Genomic DNA, 19,959 nt, shown 5'->3' on the forward strand with positions numbered 1-19,959 from the left:
TTTCCTTGACTTTTTACAGTAATGAAGTAATACAATATTTGCCCTTCTGTGATTAACTTATTTCACTCAGCATTATGTCCTCCAAGTTCATCCACACAATGCGGTGTTTTGCAGATTCTACAGTATTTAGTGTTGTATAGTATTCCGTTGTGTGTATGTACCATAGTTTGCTTATCCAGTCTTCAGTTGATGGGCACCTAGGTTGTTTCCATCTTTTTGCTATTGTAAATAGTGCTGCAATGAACATGGGTGTGCATATATCCATGCTTGTCCAGGCTCTCACTTATATAGGATATATAGCTAGTAATGGGATTGCTGGATCAAATGGTATTTCTAATTCTAACTTTTTAAGGAATCGCCTTACTGCTTTTCACAGTGGCTGTATCATTTTACAGTCCCACCAGCAGTGTATGAGAGTCCCAATCTCTCCACATCCTCACCAGCATTTGTTATTTTCTATCTTGTTAAACTTTGCTATTAGTGCTGGGGCAAGATGGTATCTCATTGTTGTTTTGATTTGCATCCCTCTAATGGCTAATGATCATAAACATTTCTTCATGTGTTTGCTGGCCACCTGAATGTCCTCTTTGGTGAAGTGTCTATTCATGTCTTCTGCCCATTTTTGAATTGGATTTTTGTCTTTCTGTTGTTGAAGTGTTGGAGTTTTCTGTAAATTTCAGAGATTAAGTCCCTTGTCAGAAATGTCATTGCTCAACATTTTTTCCTAATATGTAGGTTCTCTTTTGACTCTTTTGGAGAAGTCTTTGCAAGCACATAAAAATTTAATTTTTAAAAGGTACCATCATGTATATTCTCTTCTGCTGTTTGTGCATTTTGGGTTATGCTTGACAGTCTATTTATGCCATATATTAGGGCCCCTAAATTTGTCCCTGGGCGCTCTGGTAGCATAGTGCCTAAGGCAAACCCACCAGCCAGTCCTGGGAAGTAAGATGGGCAATCTACTTCCGTAGTGATACTGCCTCGGAAACCCAAGGAGGGGTCGCTGTGAGTCGGGTCCAACTCAATGGCACATAATGATGGCAACAAACTGGCCCTTAGTTTTTCCTTGAATTTTATAGTTTTAGGTTTCAGATTTAAGTCTTTGATCCATCTGGAGTTAGTTTTTGTGTATGGTGTGAGGTACAGATCTCGTACCTCATCAATACCAGGCTGTTTTGACTACTGTGGCTGTATAGTAGGTTTTGAGATCTGGGAGTGTGAGACCTACTACTTTTTTCTCTTTCTTTAATAGTGCTTTGCTTATCTGAGGTCTCTTTCCTTTCCATATAAAATTTGTTGTTGTTGTTATGTGCCATCGAGTCGGACCCGACTCATAGCGACCCCTCCTTGGGTTTCCGAGGCGGTATCACTATGGAAGTAGATTGCCCCATCTTCCTTCCGAGGAGTGGCTGGTGGGTTTGAACCGCCAGCCTTCTGGTTAGCAGTAAAGTGCCTTAGGCACTATGCTATCAGAGCTCCTCCATATAAAATTGTGATGGATTTTTCCATATCCTTAAAGAATGTTGATGGGATCTGGATTGGGATTGCACTGAATGTTGTATAGATTGCTTTGGGTAGTACTGACATTTTCACAGTGTTCAATCTTCCTATCCACGAGCATGGGATATTCTTCCATTTATGTAGATTTCTTATGGTTTCTTGAGGTAGTGCTTTGTAGTTTTCTTTGTACAAGTCTTTTGTGTCCTGAAACAAAAACTCACTGCCATGGAGTTGATCCTGACTCATAGCAACCCCTCCTTGGCTTTCCAAGGCAATATTTCGAGTGGCTGGTGGGCTTGAACTGCCAGCTTTCTGGTTAGCAGTCAAATGCCTTAGTGAGATTTATTCCCAAGTATTTTATTTTTTTTTTTTTGGTAGCTATTGTAAATGGTATTGATTTCCTTTTCCACAATCTCTTTGTTGGTGTAGAGGAATCCAACTGATTTTTATATTTGATCTTGTATCCCACCACTATGCTAAATATCTCAATTCATTCTAGTAATTTTTCCCCCCACTACAAAACTTTATTTTTGATTAGAATAGAGTACTATCTCAAATCTCTCCTACCAAAAAAATAAAAAATAAAGCAACAAGCAAAAGGCTGCAACTCCACTCATTTCAAGACCCATATACATGTAAGGTTTTTTGTGTGTCTTTTCTTGATTTTCTGTTTTTATGATTTTTTTTTTTTTTAAATAAATTCAGTGTTCAGTTTTCTGTAAAGAGTTAACCCAGTTTCTGTAAACCTGCCTTGGCAGGGGGAGATGAGCATTCCCTGCTGCCCACGTGGAGCTTGATTACCTGCCCTGATGCTTCTGGGAGCCAGGAAAAGCGGCACCCTGTGGAAGAGTAACTCCCCACCAGCCTACCTTCACCGGCTGTGGGGTCAGTAAGCTTTAGAGAAAGCAGAGGGGAAGACTAGGTTACTGTGAAGACTTTTTAAAAAATATTCATGGACTTCAGTGTGTGTCTGGAGAGACCCTGGGAGAACAAGAGCTTGGAGACATCCCGTCTGGGCCGTTGGGAGGCAGTGTCTTCCTGTGTCCACCTATCCTGGGACATCAGGGGTGCAGGGTGTTTGTAGTGGGGGGCAGAGTCCGGCTCTTCAGTTGGAGGCAGAAGCACCCACCTTTTTAAGTCCACATCCACCTCTTTCCTCTAAAGCCTGTGCCGAGTCTTGGACTGCATGCACTGGAAGCACAAATGTTCGACTTGTATGCAAAAGGTACAAAAACAACTTGAATATAAAGGTTTTGGTAATACAAGGCCATCTGTTCAAGCCCACCTTGGAAACCTGTAACATATTTAAATACTACAGTGAAAAGGCATCTTAATATACTTTAAAAAACAAGTCATCCACTAAGATTTAAGTGTGTAAAAGAAAAAAAAAAAATTCCCTTTGAGGGCACTTCGTCCAGTGAGGGGCACGGCGGGTGGGGGGCTAATGCTTTAGCCATGGGTAGGCCTCAATTAAGGCCTTGCTGCCATCCCGTAGTCATACAGCAGCTCCTCCCGAGCTGCGATGTCACCAGACGCGATGAGGATGAGGTGAGGCACACCATCGATGTCGTGCAGTTTGGTCTGGCAGTTCCCATACTTGATATGGTTGATCAGTCTGCCTAGCGTATGAGAGTGGCATATCCACGCAGTAGATTTTGCTCAGATACTGCAAATAGTACATGTAGCAGCCAGTGCAGGGGTCTTGTGCGTACAGCACCTCGCGCCTCTTCGGTGATCTCAGTGAGGTCCCCGTGGTACTCCACCACGAACACGCCCCACGAGAACTGCTTGGTGGCAATCACTCCCCGGCCTTTGCCATCGATGAGGTCGATTTCATTCCTTCTTCCTTCCCACTTTCAATCAACTCATCGATTCTCTCTTTTCAAACTGCAGCTCGGCTTTACTCTTTCAGAAGCTCCTTCCAACTGGGTAGAAGTCTGGGAGTTTGTGGTTCTGTTGCAGTTTTCCTTGAGCTTTTTTCCCGTGGGGCCTGCTTGCCCTTGATGGCTTTTTCTGGGTTGCTTAGCCCTGGCTGCATTGGGAGAATCACTAGACAAGGGTGGAGGTTTTGGAGGTTTTGCTGCATCAGATACTTGGTTTGGAAAAGGGGCCAGGGAGCCTCTCCCGGCTTCTGTTCCTCCGCCTTCACAGGGTTTCGGAGCCATTCCCGGTAGTTCTTTTCTCTTCTCTTTCTGGTAGATTCCAGCTAATGGCTTCCCCTGGCATTTGACTTCATGATGTGTCACCGAATTGTCTTCCTAAACGGGGGAACGCATCCCAGAGCATTTGTTCCGGCGCATGTAGGAACATATCTTTGCACAGTAACCACATTCTCCTGCAGCCTGGCCAGACCCATGGAGGCGCCCTGGGGAAGGGCCTGTGGCGCCCCATAGCGTCCCTTCCCCCATCAATTCTAGTAGTAGTTTTTTTTTTTTTTTTTGCTGCCTGGCTTGGGTTTTCTATATATAGGATCATATCATAAGCAAATAGGGATAGTTTCACTTTTTTCTTACCAATCTGGATGCCTTTGGTTTCCCTTTCTTGTCTTATTGCCCTGGCTAGGCCTTCCAATAAAATGTTGAATAGAAGTGGTGATAGAGGGCATTCTTGTCTGGTTCCTGATCACAAGGGGAATGGTTTCAGTCTCTCCCCATTGAGAATAATGTTGGCTATTGGTTTTGCATACATAACTTTTATTATGCTGAGGAATTTCCCTTCTATTCCTATTTTTTTAAAATGCATTTTATTGAAATATAATTTATGTACAGTGAAACACACAGAACTAAAGCGACATGGGTCAATGCATTTTTTTTTTCAGTATTCCCTCCCTTGCCCTCCCACCCCTGGCAACCAATAAAGAAAGTTTCCCTCCATACATAAACCTTTCTTTGACCCTCCACAAAAACCAACTAATACTATATTTGTCCTTCTGTGATCAACTTATTTCACTCAGCATAATGTCCTCCAAGTTCACCCATATTATGTGGTGTTTTGCAGACTCTATGTTATTCTTTAGTGCCACACAGCATTCCATTACGTGCATGTACCATAGTTTGGTCATCCACTCTTCCGCTGATGGGCACGGAGGTTGTTTCCATCTTTTTGCTATTGTAAATAGTGCTGTGATGAACATGAGTGTGCATATATCTGTTCCTGTCCTGGCTCTCACCTCTCTAGGATATATACCTAATAATGGGATTGCTGGGTCAAATGGTATGTCCAATTCCAGCTTTCTAAGGAATCACCATATTGCTTTCCACAGTGGTTGTATCACTTCACAGTCCCACCAGCAGCGTATTAGAGAGTCCCAATCTCTTCATATCCCCACCAGCATTTGTTATTTTCTGTCTTGTTGAACTTTGCTACTAGTGCTGGAGCAAGATGGTATCTCATTGTTGTTTTGATTTGCATTTCTCTGATGGCCAATGATTGTGAGCCATCTCTTCATGTATTAGCTGGCCACCTGAATATCCTCCTTGGTGAAGTGTCTATTCATGTCTTCTGCCCATTTTTCAATTGGATTGTTAACTCCTTTTGTGTTGAGGCATTGGAGTTTTCTATAAATCTTAGAGATAAGTCCCTTGCCAGATATGTAATTATCGGCAAATATGAATTTGTTGCTGTCATTTTTGTTATTTGCTTTTTCATGGTGTCGATTTCTTTGTTTCATATAATTTTCTATGCTGAGCTCGTTTTGTTTATGAATCGTGTTATCACTTCCTTCATTGCTATTGTTTTGTTGTTGTTGTTATGTGCCATCGAGTCGGCCCCGACTCATAGCGACCCCTCCTTGGGTTTCCGAGGCAGTATCACTACGGAAGTAGGATTGCCCAACCTTCCTTCCTCCGAGTGGCTGGTGGGTTTGAACCACCAGCCTTCTGGTTAGCAGTCAAGTGCTTTAGCCACTATGCTACCAGAGCTCCTTGCTATTGCTATTGTTTTAGTATTTGCTAAATATTTATGCTGGTTCTCTTTTTTATTTCGATGTAAAGGTTTATGATTTTTCTTTGAGGTTACCCTGTGATTTATAATTTTCTTCCCAAGTTTAGAAAAGTCCATTCTATCTTGTAGTTGTCTCGACATCCCTACCATCTAGAAGTTCTGTAACAACACAGTTTTTTCTGTCTTTTTGGTTTGTAGTAGTCCTCCTTTGTCAATTGATGTCTCTTGTTCCCTGTTTACAATCATGTAAGCTTATTTACTTTGGATAGGTTGGTTTCTAGGTTACCTAATTGTGTGTTAATAGTCAGTTGTTGTTTGCTGCTGTTGGTTCTCTACCCAAAGGACTCCCTTTAGCATCTCTTATAAGGTTGGTCTGGTTTTTAACAAATTCCCTTAATTTCTGTTTATCTGGAAATGTCCTAATTTCACCATCATTTTTGAGGGACAATTTTGCCAGGTATATAATTCTTGGTTGGAAATTTTTTTCTCCCAGGGTTTTATAATATGCCATCCCATTTCCTTCTTGCCTACATGGTTTCATGGTTTCTGCTGAGAAATCAGAGCTTAGTCTTATTGGTTGCCTTTTGTAGGTAACTTCTGTTTTTTCCTGTGCTGCTTTCAGAATTCTTTATCTTTGGTTTTGGTGAGTTTAATGATGATATGTCTTGGTGATTTTCTTTTGAGGTCTTTCTGTTTGGCATTTGTTAGACTTTTTGAATGGATATATTCTTGTCTCTAATCATATTAGCAAATCTTCAACAATTTTCTCTGTAGTTTTGTCTCTTCCTGTTCTGGAATTTCCATTACATGTACTTTATTCCTTTTGATGGTATCCCCCATGAACCTTTGGCTTTCTGCATTTTGTTTTGATATTTTTTTCTGATTGATTCCTTCCCAAAGATGTATTGAGGTATTTGTCTTCAGTCTCTTTAATTCTATCTTCCACTGTTTCATTTCTGCTTATTTGCTGGTTCAATGTATTATCTATTTCTGAATATTTAGTATTAATCTTCTGGATTTCTATCTGTAGATTTTGTATCATTTTAAATTTTTCATTTACTTTGTCATTTTGTTCTTGTATTGTCTTCCAAAATTGTTCTAGGGTTTTCTCTGTGTTTTCCTCAATGTTGTCAGTGTTTTCCTTGATCTGTCTCTCAATCCGTTGATATAATTCTTTTGAATTCCTTGCAGGGAGTTCCAATGCTGCTTCTTCCTCAAGGATGTGTTCTGGGTCTGTATCCTGGTCCCTTATTTCTTCTGCTTCTTTTTGTGGACTGTGATGGTCTGCTGTCTCCAAGACATTGTGACATTTTTGTGTTTATATTTCATTGGTGATTGTATGTTGGAGTGACTTGCCCAAGATATTCGTTTTCTTTGTTTGTATGTTATCTGAGTAAGCAGGTACTGTGCTTCTCTGTTGTTAGTTGGCAGCACTTATACATTCACCACCTGTCTCCTTTCCAGTTGTCAGCCTCTCTTATGTCTTTGTCGTCCTTGGCAACCAGAGCCTATTCTTTGGTTCCTGGAATCTGAACAAGAATGCTGTCACTTTAAATATCCAAAATGCCCACCACTTGTAAACATCCTAAATGGCTGCACCCTCTGGACAGCTGAAAGTCCACAGCTCAGTTCATCTCCTTCTTTGCTGTTTCCCTTTTCAGTCATTAACCACCAGTGCAGTCGTCCATGCAGCCCTTGGCAAGCAGGGCCAATTTTCAGGTTAATTCTCAGGTCTTAACACCACTTGGAAATATTCAGGCTGTCCACGCCATCAGGATAGCTGACAGTCTGCAGCTCTGTTTGTCTCCTTACTCACTGTTTTCATTCAGGTTCTCCTACTAGTTGGTGTAATTCACTTCTGTATCCTTCCTTTCAAAGCTCAGGGCTCCAGGACTAAGTTCGGTATATGTGTCAATTGGTTTCTCTTTTCTTTGTTGAAGAGGGTCTGTGTAGTTTGTCTGCCTATTGCGCTATCTTACCGGAAGTCTAATTTCTTTCAATAACGTTTTGTAGCTCTGGGTAGAGGTCTTGTATACTTTTTATTCAGTTTATTCCTAGGTGTGATATTTTTTTGATGACATTATAAATGGTATTTTTGTTGTCCTTTTAACTTTCTGACATAATTTCTGACTAATAGAGAAGTTGTAAGAATAGTGCAAAGAATTATCTTGAGAGTAAAGGACCAATTAGGACTAGAATTCACATTTGTTTTATGCTGCACAAAAACAAAGTTATTTTCACATGCATTATTATCTCATTTGCTCTTTTCTTTCTCTTCAGAGTAAACAAGACAATTATTTTTATCTATATAAATAGGCTACTTCAGGCCTTTTCAGCTTTAAGCATACTGATTCCCTATGCTGACAAACTCATATTCATCCTTGATGTGACTTGAAACATCACCTACCTTATTAAGCTTCTGTTAACATTTCCCATGCTAAGAGAATTAGGCTCTTATTGTCTTATCTCCTACAGCATTTTGTAATATACCTCCATTATAATTCTTTCTTTTGCTGGGAAATAATTATTGTATATTTGTTTTTCCCCAGCCAACTTTGAGCTTGGTGGTAGACACTGTATGTTATTCACTTCTGACTTGTGAAATGCTTGACACAAAATAGATGTTCAACAATTGCTTGATGAATAAAAAAGTATATTATAGTGCTGATGAGTCTAAAAAGACATTTTTGTCTTCCTCAGTGTAAAAACCTACCTGATCCAGGCCACTGCTATCTCCTTAACCTCACTGTCACATTCTCCCAAGCTCATGCTCCTTTAGCCACACCAGTTTCATTGCTGTTCCTTGACTGTGCCAAACACACTCCTGCATCAAGGTCTTTGCACTTTCTGGGCCCTTTGCTTGAAACATATGCTTTCCTCAGGTTTCTACAAGGCTCACTCTCCCAATTCTGTTAGGTTTTTGCTCTAGTGTACCTTATCCCCAATTATCCTATCTAAAATACTTTTAGATATCCCCTATACTTGCATGCTATCTTCCTTATCCCACATTATTTTTTTCTCTAGTATTTATCATCACTTGACAAATACATATTTACTCTAATCCTGTCAGTGGTCTCTCTGCTCTAATTAGAATGTAAGTATCATTAAAGCAGGGACTTTGTTTTTAAATTGCTATCTCCAACATCTGGAACAGTGCATGGCACATAGTAGGAACACATGAATATTTGCTGACTGAAGACATTTAAGAGAGTGTTAATAAATCAGAATTGACAACAACTTAGCCATATTAACTGAGTAGCAACTTAGCCATATTAATCAAAGATAATTTAGTCCTTTTAAACTGCTACCAGGAAAATGCACGTGCAGAGCCAATAACAGTATTATTAAAAAGATCATTGCTCTAAAAAAAAAAAAAGAAAGATCACTGTTCTAAGAGTCAGAATTCATTCATCTCTTCAATAAAGAATTATTTTGGATACTTTACTAGTTACTTGAGATAACGCTGATACTAGGAGCTCATAGTATAAAAGACCTGAGTTTCAATCCTAGTTCCATCATAGCAACCAACCCAGTGACTCTGGCTAATTTAATGTAATTTCTTCAAGCCCCCAGTTTCCTCTTCTACAAAATAAAAAATACTGTTTTGCTTAGATCTAAGAATTGTGAAAATCACAAGGTAATATATGAAAACATATTATAAACTATAAAGCCCTATACAAATATAAAAGAATTAAGTATCTCTAAAATGTATTTAAGAAATAAAACATAGGAAAGTCCTAAGTTAAAAATAATTGCTACATACACACACACACACAAACCTATCTAAGCAAATTAAAATATTTTTAATTAGTCCAGATCACAGCAGATGAAAATCAAATTTGGGAGATTTTCTGTTTCCTTCAACTGATAGTTCTTACTGACTTTAAAAGATAGAATAATTGATATGTGCAAGGCCTTGTTCAGTATCTATAATTTGAGTCATTAATAAATGGACTATAGCCATACTTACCCTACAAGTAAAAAATTATGTAGAATAAGATCAACCTTTCTATGTTCCTGCCAGAAATGCCTGAAGAGTAAAGGCATCCATGGAATGATAGCTGTGGGACGAATTACGAAGGCAAGTGCCACCAGGGATGAGTACTTGACTCTACAAACAAAAGAAATATGTTGTCAAAACAACTGGAAAATGAATTTAGAGCTTACCTGCTATTTCTACTGTGATTAATTTTTTTAAAAAATGAGAGCATATTCCTTTTGGTATAAAAAGCTGTATGAACTTGGACACAATACTTAAACTTTCAGGGTCTTAAATTTTTTTCTCATTTGTTAAAAAGAGGTGTATCTAAAGTATTTCCAAGCTCTAATTACTAAATCTGTATTTGCATATAAGAGGTTGTTCTTTGTCTTATTTTTGGTCTCACTTGATGAAAAGTATGCAAACTTTTAAACATAAAACTCTGGTAAATTGCTTTTCTTTTGGAAAAAAGGATCAACTCTCATTCTAAGGAATTACAATAAAGTCTCATGTAATCTTTTCCTAAGGAAAAAAAAAAAAAGAAACATTAGGATTACTTAGGCAATGATAGGTTTCTGAGTATATATAATTTTGTTTTAAAAGTAAATTGCTAATTTTATCCAATTAAAGGATTTATATGTACAACTGACAACAAACACCTACTAAAAAAACTATATGATCATGGGTAGAAATGTGGGTTTTTATTAATGAGACTTTCCTCAATAAATAGCTGAAATAGATGATTTGATAATTATAGACAGTAAATATTAACTCTGTTAGTAATTATGAGAAAATAAAATAAAACAACCCTATGGGTACCAAAAAAAAAAAAAAAAACCACCACCAAACTCACTGCTGTAGAGTCAGATCTGACTCACAGCAACCCCTCCTTGGTTTCTGAGGCAGTATCACTACAGAAGTAGATTGCCCAATCTTCCGAGGCATGGCTGGTGGGTTTGAACCACCAGTCTTCTGGTTAGCAGTCAAATGCCTTAGGCACTATGCCACCAGAGCTCCTCTTATGGTACCAGTATATACCTATTAACCAGTAAAAATAAATAACTGTAAAGAAGTACCTATTGTTGTTGACGATGTAAGAGCAGGGATTAAACTCAGATGCTTATAGGGACCAGGCAGGTAATAAAAATGAGTGATGCAGGCTGGGATAACCTGGACAGTACAATTGGTCTTCCAATTTTTTAAGAGAAACCAGAAAAGCAGATTTTTCTGTGAAATCTCCCAATTTAAAAATTTGCCAAGTAGCTTACTTCTTATAAAAACACTGTACAGGTGAAATACAGCCTATCTGTGGGTTGGTATGACTTTCAGGCAGCCTAACTGCAACTTCTGCTATAGTAAAACTACAGAGAAGACTCCCAAATATCTATTTTCTAGTCCCAACCTCACTCCAACATTTCAGATTTATATTTCTGACTTCTTATGATTATTTCTACATAGATCCATTTTGTTGCTGTTGTCAGGTGCCGTCAAGTCAATTCTCACTCATAGCAAGCCTACGCACAAAAGAACAAAACACTGCCCAGTCATGAGCTATCCTCAAAATCACTGCTATATTTGAGCCCACTGTTGCAGGAGAGAGAGAGATTTATCTTAGTAAAATGGCTCACACACTTATAGAAGCTGGCAAGTCCCAAGATCCTGGATCAAACGTCAAACTGGAAGCTTTTCACAACTCACACAGCTGCAGGGGCTGATAAGCTCAAGGTTGGCAAGCAGTATACTGGCTGTTGACGCTGACAGATGATGAACCTGAGATCTTCAGGCCAAATGGTGGATTGTTCACTCACAGACAGTTGTAGGTAGCACAACAGGATCCCGATCCACAGAAGAGCCTCTCATTTTCCCAAGATGTCCATATATATATATATTGGAAGCAGGCCACACCTCTAGGGAAACTCCCTTTCAACTATTGGCTGCTCAAAACATATACATCTGATCTCATCATGGGAATAATCACAACTGCTTAAACCACACAGAACTGTGGTCCAGCCAACTTGACACACAACTCTAACTATCACACTGACTCTCTACTTTACCAAACATGATATCCTTCTCCAAGGACTGGTCCCTCCTGATATCATGTCCAAAGTTCATGAGACAAAGCCTTGCTTACTTCTAAGGAGCATTCTGGGTGTACTTTTGCCAAGACAGATTTGTTTTTTCTTCTGGCAGTTTACAGTACATTCAATATTCTTCACCAACACCATAATTCAATTGCATCAATTTTTTGATCTTCCTTATTCATTGTCCAGTTTTCACATGGATATGAAGCAACTGAAAATACCATGGCTTAGGTCAGGCACACCTTAGTCCTCAAAGTGATGTCTTTGCTTTTTACCAGTTTAAAGAGGTCTTCTGCAGTGGATGTACCCAATGCTATTTGTTGTTTGATTTCTTGACTGCTTCTTTCATGGGAGTTGATTGTGGATCTAAGTAAAATGAAATCCTTGACAACTTCAACAGATCTCTTACTGGCACTCAAATTGAGTGTCTCAAACTCCACAGATTTTCCTTTTAACTTGTTCAGTGTCTGTTATTTAAGTTAATTCTATCACTTATTTTCTCGGCCTTAAAACTTTGGAGTCACCTTAAACAACTTTTTATTCCATACTTGTACTTTGCTTCTTTCCCATTCCTGTCATTTTATATCAAGCCCTGTCACTTGTATGGAATCTGTTGTTGTCTTTTTTTTTTTTTTTAATTGCCCAAAATATTCCTTTACTTAACATTATCATGATCATCATTATCACCAATACTTACTGAACACTTACTTTATGATATATACATTACATAGATTCTCATTTAATTCTTATGATAGCCATTTTATTATTTTTGTTTTACAGAAATCAATGCTAAGGTAGTCTAAGGGTTTCCATCCTTTCATTTATATTTTCATTTCTAATAAACTTCTATTTATAATATCACATTTTTGAAGAAATTTGTAAAAAGTTATTTAATTCAGAGTAGGAATAGTATTTGTCATGCTTTATGTAGGGAGGAATGCTTATATAGTAGTGCTATATATAGTAGGTAATACCTGGTTTTGTACTCATGACCCTTCCCTGCTGATTGAATCAGAGAAGGTACCTGAGCCCAGGCAGCAAGTCTGAGGCTGGCCAATGTGAAAGCTATGCCTAAATAGGCATGATGATATTTAAGAGACCTAATCCAAGCTCCTCAAATTGAATGTGAGGTAAAGAGAAAGTTGGGCAATGATAGAAGACTAAACGAGGGATGCATAGACTCTTGGGGCTATAAAGGCACAACAAAACAACCCACTCCCCAGAACTGCCTTGGATTCTGAGCAATCTTCCATTTCCTCTGTGTGGCTGAGAGTTTTCTTTTAGGCCTAGGCTCAGATGCCCATTTTTACTTATTTTCACTTATTATCTTATAATAAAACTAGTTGCTGTCAAGTTGATTCTGACTTATGGTGACCCCATGTGTGTGAGAGTAGAACTGCTCCAAAAGGTTTTCAGTGGCTGATTTTTCAGAAGTAGATAGCCAGGTGTATCTTCCAAGGTGGCTCGAGGTGGACTTGAACCTTCAGTCTTTTGGTTAGCAGTTGAGTACATTAACTGTCTGTATCACTCAGGGACTCCATAGCATTTATAATAAAGTCTTTATCACTGAGGTAACTTAATAAATGGATACTATTTTCTTAGCTACATTTGAAATTCGGGCTTTCTCTTTTAGTATATCCTTAAAAACTTCTATTACAAGAGAATTCTTTATAAATCAGATTTGATTATGCTACGCTTCTCAGAAGCCTCCAATATTTCCCTACCACCAAATTCTAGAGAAGAGCAAAGTTCCATTTCAGCTTCATCCCTCACTTTTCTCTTCTCCCATGCAACCTACCACATTCTAGCTACTGAACAGACAACTTGCCCTGAATATACCAAAGCACTTTCACAGTTCTGTGCCATTATTTGTTCCCTTTCCTTCCTCAATTTATACAAGCCCAATCTGGTTCCCCAATCTGTACTGTGCTATATGTTTTCTTTTTGCCTTTCCAGATTCATTCTTCACCTCTCTATTTCCAGGGAGGCTGACCTGTATGGATTGCATCAATGGGCTGCTTTGCTTTACAGCTTATGAGTGGCTTCACTTAATTGGAAAGACAAGGAGAGTCAAGTCTTCCCTAGCTCTCTGCTGCCACTAAAGGCTGGTCGTGTCAGTCTCCTGTTGGGGGTCCTCTCTTACAACTCTCTCTTTGGATTCTAGTAACAGTTCCCTTCCCTTGCCCTGAGCCAAGGGGTAATAGAGACTCCCTGCTATGATTAGCCCTGGGATACTATATTATCCTCTCATTGACTTCTCTAAACACCTATCTGTATCTTTGTAAATAATTATTTTATTAAAATTTCCTTAATTACCTAGTTTGGGAGCTCTGGTAGTGTAGTGCCTAAGGCATTTGACTGCCAACCAGAAGGCTGGCAGTTCAAACCCACCAGCCACTCCTCGGAAGGAAGATTGGGTGATCTACTTCTGTACTGATACCGCCTCAGAAACCCAAGGAAGGGTCGCTGAATTGGATCCAACTCAACGGCAGTGAAATTACCTAGTTTGAATGTGTTATATGATTCCTGCTGTAATAATGCTGTAATAAATGAGCTCTGGTGGCATAGTACCTAAGGCATTTGACTGCTAATCAGAGGCTGGTGGTTCAAACCTACCAGCCACTCCATGGAAGGAAGACTAGGCAATCTACTTCTGTAAAGATTTACTGCCTTGGAAACCCAAAGGGGATTTCTATGAGTCAGAATCGACTTGATGGCACTAAGTTTGTTTTTTTTTTAGTTTTTGGTAATAAATGTATCAGCTGAAAATCTGTAGTTCCTATAACCTTCATAAACATTAGGAAGACTATTATACATTACAGTATGTTGCTATTCAAGATTTTCAAAAGCATGCTTTAACATCTTGTATATAATTATTAACAACAATATATCTCACCTGTTAATAGACTTTGAACCTTCCAAAGGATAGTAGAAAAGAGCAATGATAGTGAGAACTGTTTCCAAGGTATTTGTGAGAGTTCTGGTACAGCAATACCATGTGAACCAAGAGCACAACTGGCAAAAAAACTAAGAACAATTATGAGCAAATATGCATGGACTAGGAAATGGAATAGCTTAAACATTATGCCCTTCTATGGAAAATAGCGAACAATTCTTAATGTTGCAAAAACCACATAAAAAGGTAAATGAATGTTAAAAGTTAAGTAGACATGTCTAAACATCATTTTAAAGAAGTTATATCAAACATAGTTTATGATAATACCAGATTTATATTTGCTGATATTAAGCAGTTTATACTTTCACATGGATTTTATTGACATCACATTTGATTTAAATTTTAGTTGCTACTAATGAAAGATGTAAAACACAGATTCTTTGATTTTACAGAGGATTAAAATTCATGACGAATCTCCTAGTCAGTGTCCTCAAATTGTTTTACATTCTGACAAAAGTATTTTTTATTTTTTTATTTTTTAAATTAAACTTCTCAGTGACCTTGGTTTGGAATGCTGTCCTACTTCTTGATGAAAAATAACAATAGAATAGGAGAAGAAAAGAGAACAATGACTGTTAGGAAACATTAAATTTTAATTTGGAAATTGGCTAAATATGCCAGGTTTTTTTTTTAAATAAAAAACATGCAAACAGAAGCATCATTAAGTTTCCAAAACAAAATAAACTTGTTAGTTGGTGCAAGGCTGTTAAGTATGTGGCACTAGTTTTCTCTCTCTTCAAATACAGCTTTTAAAAATTGTTAACCATTTCCAGCTAAAGACTTTTTCTAAATTAGAAGAACCTAGTGCTGCTACTTTGGAGGAAGGATTGGAAAGGGACTGCGTACCCTTTGCCTACAATTTTTGGTTAAGTCTTCAGCAGAAGGACAATGTATGTAAAATATAAGAACAAAATAAAAAGATTGACTTTATCCCTTAATTAGCCAGAGCTTTATCGCTAAAACCAATATCAAACTCACTGTCATTGAATTGATCCAACTCACAGTGACCCCTCCTTGGGTTTCTGAGGCAGCATTACTACAGAAGTAGATTGCCCCGTCTTTCTTCTGAGGAGTGGCTGGTGGGTTTGAACCACCAGCCTTCTGGTTAGCAGTCAAATGCTTTGCACTACGTCACCAGAGCTCCCAAAAGCAATCTGTTTTTCTTTTTAACACAAATAAATACACTACTTGCAGACGTACCTCCTGTTTTTAATTTATTAATAAATTATACTCCAGAAATGTGTTGGTAAATTGGTTAATTGGAATTTGGAATGTATTTTTCAATAAAAACAGTATTAAAAAGGTAGTAGGATTTCTCACTTGGCTCATACAAGCCTGTTTAATTTAGGAAAGAGCCAAAAGTGAAGTAACATTAGTACTTCCAATGCACTCTTAAATGGAAGAATCCATTTGAAATTTGAACCAGTGATGTCAGAACCCTCTCTCTGTACCTTGAAATAAGCCAAATGGCAACAGTCTTTTATGCTACATTCTATTACATGAGTTCAGTTGTTTCAAACATTCTACTAGAACTGGTTTCAGGGAAAAGATGTTTCTCTCCCTGAGCCTCAAACTGTTAGAGTAGTAATGAACCAGAAACAAAAACAACAAAACATGTGTTGCTGTCAAGTCAATTCCAACTCATAGTGACCCTACTGGACAGAGCAGAACCGTCCCTTAGGGTTTCCAGAGCTGTAATCTTTTCTGAAGCAGACTGCCACTTCTTTTTCGCTCCTTAATAGTGAACAGGGGTTGTAAATAGCTGAGGTGCTTTGTGAGGTAGGCAGTGAGTTAAACTATTCCTATTGAATTTTACAGAAGGTGAGGCAAAAACTTTGACAGTTTTGAGGAGTGAAAGGACTTCCAAAGACTGTCTCTTAGAGTTTGTTGTTACGTGCCTTCAAGTTGGACCCAACTCATAGTGATCCCTCCATGGGTTTCCGAGGCAGTATCACTACAGAAGTAGATTGCCCAACCTTCCATCCCAGGGGTGGCTGGTGGGTTTGAACCGCCAGCCTTCTGGTTAGCAGTCAAGTGCCTTAGGCACTATGCTGTCAGAGCCTCTAATAAATTTGAGGGCATCAGTGGCTTCTGCAACCAAGAGCTCAATAAGGAAAGATAGGCATGTGCCATTTGCATTTTACCATTCTTAATTATGAAAGCACCTCTATAACGGTTAATGAATTATCTTCTGAAATTGTTTTTGGAATGTGAATATTCTTCCATGTGTTTCATACCCATAGAAATGAAGTAACTAGCATATAGTTTATCTACAGTGTTTAGAACTTACCACACATCTTGCTACCTCCTGATTTTCCAGTTGCTTCATTAATGAGTAAAGCTTCACATCTGCTATAGCTGACAGTAGTGCTTGTACAAGTCTAGGAACCCAAATCTTCAATAGTTAACAAAAAAAGAAAGAAAGAAAATATACTAACCAAAGTGTCTGTTGGTTCACACTGAATTTTTTATAAGTATCAACAAGCTGTCCAACTATTAACTAAAATCCTTTCTCAGTACAAAAATAGACATAGGTCTGTTCTTCTGCAAAAAGAGATGTTTTTCTATAAGGATTTTATTAAATTCTGATGGAAATACCCAACACAATTTTGCCGTTCTCTATGTATGTATATTACAACACTACTATTTAACCAGCAAACAGTTTCACTGTGTTGAAATTGTTAGAAGCACATTTAGTCATTAGCATAACAATAGGTAATTTTTAAATCAATGTGTCAGGTATCATTCTAAGTTCTTTATATATTACCTCACTCATTTAATCCTCTTGACAATCCTATGATGTAGGTACTATTTTTTTTCCTGTTTTACAGATAAGCAAATTGAGGCACAAAGAGTTTAAATAATTTTCTCAAGGCTGCACAGCTAGTTAGTATGTGGAAGCCAGGCTTCAAACCCACATATGCCTCCCTCTAAAGCCTGTGCTCTTAACTGCCAAGCTACACTGCCACCCCTGACTAAAAAAATAATGTGACTTTTTTAAAAAATTACAAGTATTCTAAAATTATAGAAATATGGTATTCAGATGACATGGAGTAAATGTATTATAATTGGCGTTAGAAATCAGGATCTTGAGAGTTTTAAAAATCATAGTTATCAGTAACAAAGTAATACTTCTGGTAGAGTACAATTGAATCATTCAAGAGATGTGTTTCTAAAAATTTATATATAAATTTATATTTTTGTTGAATCAAACTTCATTACACTAACTAGAGCTGCTTTATTTCAACTATCATTGGCTTCTAACACTTCAGCTTTATGTTCCTTTTCTTTACAAATGATTTGTAAATAAATACTTCAATGTTAGAGTTAAAGGTACCCTGTACTTCATAATTCCAGTTAGTGTGCCCTGTAACATACAGTGAAAGGCAATTTTGTACATACCTTCTGTTTATTCTGCATAGCTACCTTTAAGGTTCACCCTTACCTTCTAGGCCCCCTGAAAGTAACTCACATGAAATCAACTTGGCTGTAAACTAACTATGAGCCAGCAATATGGGATAGGTACTAAAATGGTAAGGAATCCTTACACATTACAGAAGTATAGTAGTTATGAAGTTAATGATCCAACTCTACTCTGAACTAGTTACCCTAATCTTCAGTATCATGTTCAGCTTGATGGCATGCAATTTAAGATGGATATTAACAAATTACAAGATGTCTAAAGGACAGTATTTATGACTGATATTTAAATGTACAGATTTATAGATTGGGTAAAGAAGACTTTTTGAAGGGATGTCTTGTAGAAATCTTGAATTCAAAAGAAGGTAGATTTTAACTGAACCCACACACACACAAACACAAACTGGAATTGTGAACTCCTAGTCATTAGCAAGGAGCTCTGGTAGCATAGTGCCTAAGGCACTTGACTGCTAACCAGAAGGCTGGTGGTTCAAACCCATCAGCCACTGCTTGGAAGGAAGATGGGGCAATCTACTTCCATAGTGATACTGCCTCGGAAACCCAAGGAGGGGTCGCTATGAGTAGGGTCTGACTCGACACACATAACAACAACAACAGTCATGAGCAGTCTCTCCAAACTTTAAGATACCATAATTTTCCAGGCTGTAGTAAGGACCTGATTAGAATTAAACAATAGTTGCACATGGCTTCTAGGAAATGAATAGTAGGGAGGGGTAAAAAGAATATGGAATATGCCTGGGTAAACCTTGAATATAAGTCTGTGCTGCTATTTTACCATTCTATTCTATGCTCCTGTTCTTTAAACTCCTGATTCTTCCCTTAGGCTCCAAGAGCCAAATGCCTTGTACTGTCCTCTGATTTTTCAAAGCCCCTGCTGTGGTTCCCCATTCAGGTCTCCCCTTTTCTCCCTCTTTCCCATCATATACTCTAGGCCAGCACCGTACAACAGCAATATACTGTGAGCCACATATAAAATTTTATGGTAGCCACATTAAAAAAGTAAAAACAAAAAAGGTAAAATTAATTTCAATTATTTTTTAACCCAAAATTTTATTTCAAACATTTAATCAATATAAAAATATTTTATTTTTTTAATACTTAGTCTTTGATATCCAGTATGTATTTTACACTAATAGCACTTCTCAGTTTGGACTATGCACATTTCAAGTGTTTAATAACCACATGGGCTAGTGGCTACCATATTGGACAGTGACCATCTCCTATTCTGTGCAAAAACCTTATGTAGTTCAGAGGGAAGCTATCTGTGGAGAGTACTAGGCTATGAGTAAGTAGACCTAGGACCTAGTTCTAGTGCTATTAAAACGCTATGACCTTGGTCTATTTACTTCACTTCTCTGGCCTCTACTAGCTTCAAAAATATATAATCTATGTTTAAGATAAACAATGCAGAGTATGAATGACAGACTTATGACATCTTAATGAATCTCTACCTGGTCAAGTTCCAGTAGGGCAGAGGTCTTTTTTTGGATGGAAGTATGTGGGGAGGGGCAGTTTACTTTGGTTCACACAATAGCCAGGTGGTTCAGCTATAGGTTGAGGGCAGTGGATAAATCCTGGATTATTTGAATAGCAAGTTTTTCTGACTCTCTTAAAGGACCCTTCATTCATAATCTAACCTACTTCTTGGGATATATTGTATATAAATATGTATATTTACTTATGGATCCAGACTTTTTTGAACACAGGCAGTCCCAGATTACAAACATCCAAGTTAACTTACTTGTACTTGCCCTTTAATGTTAGGTAAAGTTGTTCTCACTTTGAAATGACTGAACCAACCCCTACCCACAACAAATTCTTCATTACAACCACCTTCACTTGTTGCACATTCACCTTTTAAATCACTGAAAGCCTTTTTTTTTTTTTTTTCAATAACTCTAAATAAGAACTGTATGCACCTGTTCTGACTTACCTATGTATCTGACTTAAAGACACACAGGAACAGATCTTATTCCTAACCTGGGGACTACCTGTACTCTGTATAATCTAGAAACTAGTAGGTAACCCTGAGGGGAGAAAAGAGAGTTCACTGGTCC

General features: G+C 37.9%; 1 protein-coding gene and 1 pseudogene across 1 annotated transcript in view; both read right to left on the reverse strand.

Annotated features, from left to right (window-relative positions):
* PIGB (phosphatidylinositol glycan anchor biosynthesis class B) overlaps window positions 1-19,959 on the reverse strand; it is a 44,415-nt gene that overhangs the window by 18,116 nt on the left and 6,340 nt on the right. The window contains exons 4-6 of the mRNA XM_007935144.2: window positions 16,752-16,856; window positions 14,402-14,532; window positions 9,413-9,553 (exon numbers count right to left, since the gene is read on the reverse strand). Of these exons, the coding sequence (XP_007933335.1) occupies window positions 9,413-9,553; window positions 14,402-14,532; window positions 16,752-16,856 (377 nt within the window). The remainder of the gene's footprint in view (window positions 1-9,412; window positions 9,554-14,401; window positions 14,533-16,751; window positions 16,857-19,959) is intronic.
* Window positions 2,942-3,856, reverse strand: LOC122152278 (annotated as a pseudogene).

Source organism: Orycteropus afer, unplaced genomic scaffold, assembly GCF_000298275.1.
Source record: "Orycteropus afer afer isolate SDZICR_OR568_19922 unplaced genomic scaffold, OryAfe1.0 scaffold00026, whole genome shotgun sequence".
In the NCBI taxonomy this organism is placed as follows: domain Eukaryota; kingdom Metazoa; phylum Chordata; class Mammalia; order Tubulidentata; family Orycteropodidae; genus Orycteropus; species Orycteropus afer.